The following is a 10,382-nucleotide window of genomic DNA, read 5'->3' on the forward strand; positions in this document are numbered from 1 at the left end:
ATCCCAGACCCATCCCAGCGCCAAAAGGCGCCGCAGGGCCCTTTCAGCACGTGTCTGTGCCTTCTACACCACAACAAAAGCACAGACAGGCTTTGTAGCTGAATTTCTAAGAAACGGGATGACGCAGTCAGCGCTGGTCTACCTATTTTCCTCAGCAAATTTGAGCCCAAATTCAGTACGCAAATACTGTTTCTCGTATGATTAAGCTGTGCGAAGACCGGCGACAGACGAGGGCAGAGAGGAGCTCTCTAACCCGTGCTCCCCGTGAGCCTCACGCAGGCACAGGTCACCCCTCGCACGCCCCGGGCGGCTGCCAGGGCCACCAGCCGCAGGCAAGCACTAGCCAGGGCGTCGCGCCGCAACGACTGCGAGGGGAAGGGGGCTGTGACGGGAAGGGTTGGGGGAGACCCGGCCTCGCTCCCCTGCTCTGGAAAACGTCGCTTGACTCCCTCGGCCCAGAGGCCCGCAGTGCTGTGGGGGCAGCCGGGCAGGGGACCGAAGCCCCACCACGCCGCGCGCTTTGGGGCGAGGAGGCTGCCGCTCCTCGGCTGACGGGGCGCCCGCGCCGGGAGGGCAGAGCCCCCTCGCAGGCCCGAGCCCCTCCGACGGGCGACGGGGTACGCGCGCCCCCCCCCCGGAGGCCGCGGCAGCCCACGCGAAACCAGGGCGCGATTTTACAGCGGAGGCTGGGGCGGCCGCGCCTCCCGCGAGGGGCGAGCGAGCAACCGGCGCCCCGCGTGTAACCAGCCACGCCAGGACACGCGGCCTCCGCCCCGACGCCCCACCGCCCGCCGGCAGGGCGCGAACCCGCCCGGCCCCGCCCCGCGGCGAGGCCCGGCCCCCGCCCCGCCCCCGCCCCCGCCCCGCGTGACCGCGCCGGTCCCGCCGCTGCCGCCGCCGCGCCGCCATGCCGCTCCTCAGCGTGTCCAAGGACGTGGCCGTGGGGACGGCGATGCTGGGGGTCGCCTTCGCCACGGGGCTGCTGGCAGGTAAGCGGCGCCCGCCTGCCCGCCGCGGGGCTGCGCCTTCCCCGCCTCCCGCCCGCCGGGCAGCGCCGAGCCGCCCTCCGCAGCGTCCCGCCGCCGCCGCGGGGGACCGGGCCTCTCCCTGCGCTGCCGGCGGCGCCTTCGGGCGGCCCGGAGGGGCCCGGGCGGGCCGCTGCCCGCGCTGACCCCGGCCGCCCCTCGCCGCGGCGCCCTGTCGGCCAGCCCCGGCGGACCGGCCTCGCCCCGTCCTGCAGCCAGAAGCGCCCCTCCCGGCGCGCTGCTCTCCCCAGGGGCGCAAGCGACGGGGTGCGGGTTATTCCTTCCAGGTATTGGGCCCGTTTCATAGAAGAACCGATCATCGAAGCCCAGCTGCGCTCTGCATTTAAGCGGACAAGATACAGCCCTAAAACTTCAGCCGTCGGCACCCGCTCGCTTTTCACACCGAGCGAGCCCCCAGCCCGCACAGCCTCCCCTGCCCACGGGCAGCACGCGTCCACGGGCAGCCCCAGGAGCGCAGCCTCTCCCCGTCCACTCAACAGCCCCCCACGCCGCGGAGATGGCGGGCATCAATCCCATGCAAGAAAGGCCATCCACGGGGACGAGAGCCTCATCGTTCCCGCTTCTCTCCCTGCTCCTGCCCTTTGAGTGCCCGTACAGTTACTGCTGTTAGAGTAGGACAGCTTGCAACCTTCACCTCAACCACAGCACAGCACAGCACAAGCGCCCAACGCTTTCTCTCTCTCAGCCTTTGCAGAATTAACCTTTAGTAGTATTGGACTGCTTTCTCTGTTTAAGCAGGATATAACTGACAATTGCAAAATCTCATTAGTGGAGCTTAAAGTTCTTATTATGCATTATTTTTTGTAGGTAAAAGATACCCTTCTTTAGGTTTTGGGACACCCAGATCAACCAAGGCTGCTTTTGGAAAAAGCAGCCCTCTCTGGCAGTACATAGTGGATCACTCTTTGCGGGAGCACCCAATTCTAAAGAAGCTGCGGCTGGTCAGTATTTTTCCCCCCACCTTTGGTTCTCTATTCTGGAGAACATTTATTTTTCCAGTAGGCCCTTTCAGTACTACCCAGGTCTAGCACAGAACTCCTACCCTTCCTGTGACATTCCTTCTTCTATATTATTCGTACTTGCCTGGATTTATAGGTGGTAGCCTTACATAAGTGCCAGTACAAAATTAATCATCCAGGAAGAACTACAGGCAGCCTTGATTGCATAGCTCTATTCCTTACAGAGACAGCTAACAACATAATCCCTTCAGGTTTGTCCGTTAGTTTCATAATCCAGAATCTTGAGGTGGAGACCAAAACCCGGCTTACTGGTGAAGATTTAGTTCACGTAGGTGGAAAGTTGATTTAAATCCTCTTTGTTCCCATACTCTGTCCTTTCTCATATTTCCAATCCTTAGAAGCCACTGTATATATATGTTTATACTTGCAGGTGATGGCTGGTCCAGAAGAAATCCTGGCCATACCTACTTTCCTTGGATACACTTCCTACACTAGAAGAGCAATGGAACATTGTCCAGTGTATTAAATCATAAAACATACACATGATAGTTTGTTTAGAAGTGGTAGTACCCAGATTCTCTGATGTTCTGGGCTACCCAATGAATATTTAATAGCATTGGCCTACATTTTGGACACATCTTGTCCATGGCTCCCAATCCCATGCATATGGGCTGCGCTTGACTTGTGTAGACAACTTCTGTTCATCTTAGCTGGCACATGAGGAAACTGTAGCCTAGAGAGGTGATGTCCTCCAACAAGCTCCAGTGTCAGAGCTCAGAACAGGATAGTTTTTGACTCAGGATAGAGTCCTATCAAATGGGACAAACTATTCCTGTATAAAAGGAATTAAATGTTGAAGTAATGCAGCTGGTGCAGCTATAATGGGCCCTAGTGAAAGAAAGGAAACAGGAATGGGGAACAGAGGACCATCCCATCCATCAGACTGCCCCTGCACAGCCCTGCCTCTCCTTCTGCACCCTCCTTAGTGACCCCTCATCATACATATATATAGTCACAGCTCCTCCAGCTCTGTTCTGTGTAGCCAGAGCCACATAGTCTGACCTTCTGCAATAGGCTTTAACCTAGCAGTTCATAAAGCCTTCCTATAAGTCCTGGGGGAATAAAGGCATAAAGGTTGCTTAAAAAAAAAAAGTGTGTGTGTACAATATAAATGCACACGCACACTTTATATATACAGGGATAAAGGACTTTCATTCTCAGGATTCCCCTATGGCTTTCCACCAGTTAACTTCATTGCTGTCTGCCACAGCAACTTTAGAGCATATTACTGCTTTGAATGCTTAGTCACTGCTTATTACTTTCCTCCATTAATTACCATTAAATTTAAAACAATTCTTTCTCATGCATGGAAGACAAAGCCATAGAGTGAGAAAAGTAAGAGTACGTCTGTTCTCCCTGGATTTTTTCTTCTTCTCTCCAGGATAGTTTTAGAGGCTTTGAGTTTTGTTTGTTTATCTTGATGTGTTGATTTCCCCCTTTCTAGCTCACCGCAGATCATCCCTGGGGTCAAATGATGGTGTCCTGTGACCAGGCTCAGCTTATGGCAAATTTAGTCAAACTTATCAAAGCCAAGAAAGTTATTGAAATAGGTAAGAGTATGCAAATTTGTCCTCTCTGCAGTAAAATAAAGCTCCTGGCTGTGGTTCTCCAAATCCAGCCCTGCTTAAAATCAAATTTCCAAACATAGTAGAGTACTGCATCCCTGTCTCAGCAGACATTTGAGTAAACTGCAGTTTCAAAAGTAGTGTCCAATTTGTACTTTTTTGCCACTTTGTCTATCTGTGCATTCAATAATACTGGCATCAGCAGGGATGTCTCATTTCTTCAGGGAGAATCTGAAAAAATATCTCAAAATATAACCAACACATCACTTGGGTCTCCAATGCCAGCCAGCAGTCACAGGGCAAGGTGCACTCTTATTTTCCTATATCATTTTCATGCCAGAAGAAAATGGTTTGCTGCACAGGCCTTACCTCCAATCCACTTTCCTTGGTGCTCCTACATTAGGAGGACCTCTGAAAGCCAAATTCATGCTGAGGTGCCAAGCATGGGTTCCCACCTGTCTGTATCTTTGGCCTGACTATTATGAAGCCTTAGGAAGCCCTACTGTTTTGCTCTTGGATCGATCCAGTCCCTTCACTTTGGGATTTAGCTGCACATTTAAATAAGGGTGTTCCTTGGAGATGCAGGACTAGATTTTGTTCTGTGTGCGCGGACTTTTGGAAAAGGCTGACTAAACTTTGCAAAAAGGTCGATCAAAAAAATAATCTTAAAAAACTCCCAATCCACAATATATTATTGGAAAACCTTTTAAGTTCATTAACAAATTGCCACCTTTGAGTCTTCTGGGATTCTTCCTCCTGAGGGGAGCCTTGTAGTTCACTATTTATCAAATTTTCACAATTTGCAAGTATTGATGGCTCCTATGATCTTGCCTAGGTGTTTTCACAGGATATAATACCTTGAATATGGCACTTGTCTTGCCGGATAATGGCAGAGTTATTGCCTGCGATATAAATGAGGAGTATGCCAAAATTGGAAAGCCACTGTGGAAGGAGGTAAGTAGCATCTCTACCATTAAATGTTTGGGACAGCTTCAGCTGCCTGTCCAGGGATTTTCATATCTCAGACTTGCACATTCACCCACAAGCATTCAAGCGGGTTGAGACGTCTCATTTTGGAAAGACAACTAAGTTCCATCTGGAACCTCTGAACACCAGTCACTGCCCAAGTGCAACCCACTGTCACATTATTTCTTTACTACTTTCATCAACTCTGTTCTTTTCCATTCTAGGCAGGCGTAGAGCATAAAATTGACCTACGAATTAAGCCAGCAATTCAAACACTTGGTAAGTAACAAAAAAAATTTAAAAAAAGAAAAACACTAAGAGATGAATATCATGCTGATTAAAAGACCAAATATACTAGTGGTTGATGCCCCTTTCCTAACAAGAAGACAGCTTCTCTTATATAAAATGCTTGGGGGGGGGGTGAAGCGGGGACACAACCAGAAGTTCGCAGTCTTTCTACATGCTAGTAGAGAAGAAGAAAATGCCTGTCCTATGTAGTGCACTGTACTGGTCACTCACCTGTTCTGTCCATTGCCTTGTTTAATCTAAGAAGTACTATTGTCAGCAGCTCCTGCTTATGGGAAAGCTGATTAAAACAGATTAATTTGACAAAGCCCAATTTCTCCTATCCCAAGTCCATTTTAAGTAAGCATTTATTTGTTTAGACAGTTTTTTATAAAACTCCGAGGTACAACAAAAATGCAGAAGCAAAGATAAAACTTTAGGGTATAGAAGTTGAATTTTATCCAGAGAATTTCCCATTTAGCACATGGCAAAATCATGTAAGATCATTAGAAAGGCAATGACTTTTCTCAGTCAAGACAAGAGAAGGTATGAGGCAGAGGGGATATAAATAAATCTGAAATTTAAAAAACTTGTTAGGAACGGAGGAGGTAGAAGATGATTTGCAGAAAAGGCAATTCAGTTTGTGTATTTGGAAAAATCTATTAGCTGTTAAGGTAGAAGAGACTACCCGTGAATACTGGGGAATTGCACTCATCAGGTACTTGACTTCTTTAATCCAATCTTAAGACCTTTCGAGGTCTTGAGACATTTAGAGGTCCTTAAGAGACATAAGAGGTTATCTGGTCCATCCTTGGCCATCCATCAGTTACAAGGGTTGGACTAGGTGTTCTCCTGGGCTCCTTATGAGCCCAGTGCTTCTGCGATTCAGTACAAACCAAATAGTGGGAGAGTCTATCCAGCAGGGGTGCAGTATGAAAACTAGTGTACTCCAAAGGAGCACAGTTTATTCTCCTTGCTAGGATGGATGGTTCTACAGACCTATCTGTCACTTTGTATTACTTCCAAATTTGTGTTTCCTTTCTAAAGAAGAAAATATTAGCAGTCTGCCAGGCTGTGCTGTCTTTGAAGTCTGATGGACACCTTTGTCTAGGCAATTACTTCAGACAAAGATCCTCTGCTACAAAGGATAAGGGCAGGTGAGAAGGGGTGATGAAGAATCTTCAGAAAGTAGTCAGCTCCTTTGCAACTGACAGTTTTGAAGCTCTCTGTCAAGAAGTCCCTTTAAGAGGACTTTAATCTAAATTCCCTTTGCCTTGGCCCAGAGACAAAACACTTATAGCTATCTTTTGCTTTGCTAAATATTCCTGGCAGGGTTTGTTCATGACCTATATCATCATACTTGATCATCAGCTAGAGCTTAACCTGTTCATAAGTACAAGAAAAATCCAGATCCACTTAGAACAGTTCTTCTTAATCCTCTCAAAAAAAAAAATGGATGAAGGGGCAGTGTGTGTCCAGTTTCAAACTGCTTGACTTGTTCTTGCTGCACCATTCAGCAGCCCCAGCTGTATCCTGCCCTTTTAGAAATACTCCATGAACTTCTTCCAAGTAGACAGAACTCAGTAACTAGACAAGTGTCTTATGGCATAGATCACATCCAGATCGTTGTCCGTGGGATAAATTTTTCCAGTAATTAGCTGTAGTGGAATAGCCTGCCTGGTCAAGGCACCAAAAATATTTAATGAAGCCTTTGACACAAATGGATGACTTCCTCCTTTTACAATGTTAACCAGGGCATAACAACTCACTTTGTTGCCCATCTAGATGAACTACTGGCTGGTGGAGAAGCAGAGACCTTTGACTTTGCTTTCATCGATGCTGATAAGGAGAGCTACAACGAGTACTATGAAAAATGTTTGCGCCTCATAAAGAAAGGGGGAATAATAGCTATTGATAATGTAAGTACTGCAGCTTTAGTGGTAGTAGCACAGGGAGTTACTGCTTTTTGCCTCTGGGAAAGCAGGGGGAACCACCCTGGGATTTTAACAACTTGATTTCTGACCTGCAACTCAGTTGCCAAATGCAACTTTTCATGTTACTCAAAGAAGGCTTTTAAAATTGAACATAAATTATTAAAAAGTAAACTATATGCAACACTAATAAGCAAGAAGGAAAACCAAATATAAGTAATGAAGTGCTAAATTTATATTAAAACAAACAGCCTCTGATTACAGAAGCTTGTTATTGTTTACAATTCATTAAGAAAAAAAATCAGATTAATATAGAGCATTCTCTGTACAGTGCTTTTTCCATTGCATACAGTACATACACAAAATCTAATATGTCATCTGTTACAAATAACGACTAAGTTATCAATTAATAACTCTACCAGTAACAAGAAACTTCAGGCACTTTTAGGGTTACGGTGGCAACTAAATAAGAGCTTCTAAAAATACCTAGATTTCTCTTTTTTTTGGCTTTTAATCTGCAATAGAAGTACAAATATTAGCCAGTTCCATGGACTCCCATTCCCATCTGATGAGAGCTTCATGTTAGGGAGCACTGGAAAGTGTGAGATACTTTACTCAGTATCAATTTTTAGCAAGGATGCAGGACCTTTTCCAAAGCTTCTTTTGTGGTCTAAGAAACATACTGAAACAAGTGAGGTGCAAGACATTTTTTTTTTCCCCCTATAGGTTCTTTGGGGTGGAAGGGTGCTAAAACCAAGAAAGGATGACTTGGCAGCCCAGAACATTCACCACCTCAATGAGAAGCTTCTCAGAGATGCACGAGTCAGTATCAGCATGATCCCAATGGGGGATGGAGTGACATTAGCATTCAAGTTGTAACTGCAGAAAGCCCAGCAGATGGGAAGCAGCAAGCAGCATCTAATCATCAGGAAAAATAAAGGCAGAACACTGTTAAAAATGATCATTTAACCTATGTCTCCACAGAGTAACATAGCCTGGGAAAGCAGACTTTAGAATCAGCAGGATCCCTAAGGGCAGCTAAGTTGAGAAGAGAAACTTATTTTGAGTTTAGTATGGCTTCTTATTTTAATTACAATAAAGGAAGAAAACTTGCACAAAGTTGTCCTTGTAAGACAGTGGTCGAAGAAACTCTCCCTGTGTAGAATGACCGAGTGGAGTTCCAAGTGTGTCAATATAACAAGAGACATTTCCTGTCCTAAAAGATGCTCTTAAGTCACAGAAGAGGGGAAGGGGAGATGGGAGTAGAAATATGGACATATTAAGTGATCTGCACAGGATCCTGGAGAGAATCATTATCGGTGCTAGAAACAATCTTCACTAATCCCCAATCCAACACCTTAACCATCAGGGCATTCTCCCTCTAGGTTTTCACTGCCTTGAAGGAAAGTTAACTGCATCTTCTACTACTGAGGAGGAAGTTTTGAAAGGGAAGAAAAAAACATCTGCATAGCAGCCAGATGAAGCACCAATTAAGCTGGGAGGAAAATATGAAGGTGGGGGGGGAGCAGATGTAACTCAATGCAGTGACACCTTTGCGTCAGTGAAAGGAGAGTGTTCACACTTTTCACAAAGCTAAGAATGAAAAGTAAGAGAGCTTTTATGCTACCAGGAGTTGAGGCTTGAGCTTGTTATATATATATAAAAAAAACAAAAAAACCCCAGTGTAGTTTGGTTGGGTCCTTGCTACTGCTGTTTTTTTTTTTTTGGGGGGGGGGGTATTCTGCAAAAGAGATAGCAAGATGATAGAAAGTGGAGTGTGGGAAATGTGTTGGTGATAATATTTTGAAGACTAGAAAGTTGGACAAACACTCTCCAAATTAGACTGAGCAACTGTGATGCGACTCAATGTGATGAGTCTCCAAAAAGCACAAAACTTGTAGTGCAGGCCCAGCACATAATCATATGCAGCACATAATCATATGACTTTTTGGGCTGTTAGTACTTCCTTACATGCTAAGAATCCTTGCAGGTAATGTTTACCAAATTGTTTCTGTGTGTTCCCATCTGTTGAGAACATCTGTCTCAATGTGACTGAAAGAGTGAGGGTGTCTTTTTTCCCCCCCACTGGAACTCTGTGAGCATCCGAATGCTTCTAGCAGAACAGGGCCAGTAAAATTCTCAGTCTTAGTCACTGTCTGAAATATTTCAGCTATCTTATTGCAGCCAAAAAAAATGGGGGGTCTCCGTTTTTGAATATAGGCTGAAGCATATATATTCATTGGAAAAGTTCAAGCAAAAATGTGTTTTGGTGAGCAACTAATTTTGCATAACAAGACCAAATAAAAGTTACAGTCCTCTAGAAGAATGTTTTCTTGACATTGGGATATTTGCTAGGGATCATGAAGAACTTTAAAGTACACACTTATTTTGGGAGCATAAAGACCAAGGTAACAGAAGCTATAGTTTTTATACAGAAGAAAGAAATTCATGGTATTTACCCCGGAATGCTTCAGGACTTGGAGACCAAGCTTTCAGCAGTGCCGGACAGCAGGTGATGCTAACTGTGCTCAGCAACCTTATACTGAGTACTAGAATAATCAGTCCTACTATCAAAAGGAAAAGAGATGAAGCTCACCAACTTTACCAGACATAATAGGAAAAACTGGTTTTTAAATAGCATCACAAAGATTCCTAAGCTTCTCAAACCAAAGATACTGAAAGTTGCTGGTGACCTCTGAAGGCTACTGAAGCAAGAAGTCCCAGATATCTACCATCTGGGGCAGGGAGGGAAGAAAGTATTTATAAAAAGTGGTGTTAAAGGACAAGCCTTCTAATACTGAGCAATCCTTAAAACCTTTTTGATCAAGAACTGGGTCACTAAGGCTAAGTAACAGTGCAGGCAGATTTTCTGAAGTCAGAATGAGGAAGAACAAATTGGCAAGGAGTTTGGGAAACCATACCCTACCCCGCTCACCCCCACAAAGCAGCAACTTGCCAGATAGTTGTTAACAGAGGAGGTATTACGTGTTCCTGCCATTGAAAGGAGTTGCCCTGGGCTCCAAGGTGCTGGTAGCCTATGAGTCTGCTTCTTATAGCTTATCTGCTTTGCTAATTAATAAGCTTTTTTTTTTAATTGAAGAACTCCAGCAGTTGCTGTAAAGTTTGCTAAAAAGCTGCAAGCACAGAGAAAGGTGGTGGAAAGGCTACAGAAGAAAAGCAGCGATTGTGTGAGGATGCAGTACAGCTGTTAACTAGCTATTCAAGTAATTGCAAGCACAGAGATTCCTTTCCCCAGAGGGCACCTAACAGAATGATGCTTTTTCACACCCTTCTATATAGTCGTCTCAATTCATAGTTAACTTAAATTGCTGCTGCCATCAATTACTCCTGTTCCATTCTTACGCCTTCTATGAAACTTTTGGCAGCTGTTGATGGAAAAGCTGTGGTTGAAAGAGCTCCCCTTACCTAGGGCCAATAAGGAGACTTAAGGAGCAGGGGTGAGAAGCATGTTCTGTTCAAACTAGAGAAGGAGAATCTAGCTGATCACTTCTTTCCATGGTGAATATGCCATTACAAATAGTATTTGTATATACCTAATTTTTAGGGCTT

General features: G+C 45.6%; 1 protein-coding gene across 1 annotated transcript; it reads left to right on the forward strand.

Annotated features, from left to right (window-relative positions):
• Nucleotides 1-836: 836 nt before the first annotated feature.
• Nucleotides 837-8,872, forward strand: COMTD1 (catechol-O-methyltransferase domain containing 1). The gene is made up of 7 exons (XM_064513831.1): nt 837-989; nt 1,854-1,987; nt 3,510-3,615; nt 4,466-4,584; nt 4,821-4,875; nt 6,667-6,800; nt 7,539-8,872. Exons 1-7 carry the CDS (start codon nt 908-910, stop codon nt 7,689-7,691), a joined length of 783 nt encoding a protein of 260 aa, XP_064369901.1. The 5' UTR covers nt 837-907; the 3' UTR covers nt 7,692-8,872.
• Nucleotides 8,873-10,382: the final 1,510 nt, after the last annotated feature.

The sequence above is a fragment of the Dromaius novaehollandiae genome, chromosome 6 (assembly GCF_036370855.1).
Source record: "Dromaius novaehollandiae isolate bDroNov1 chromosome 6, bDroNov1.hap1, whole genome shotgun sequence".
Taxonomy (NCBI): domain Eukaryota; kingdom Metazoa; phylum Chordata; class Aves; order Casuariiformes; family Dromaiidae; genus Dromaius; species Dromaius novaehollandiae.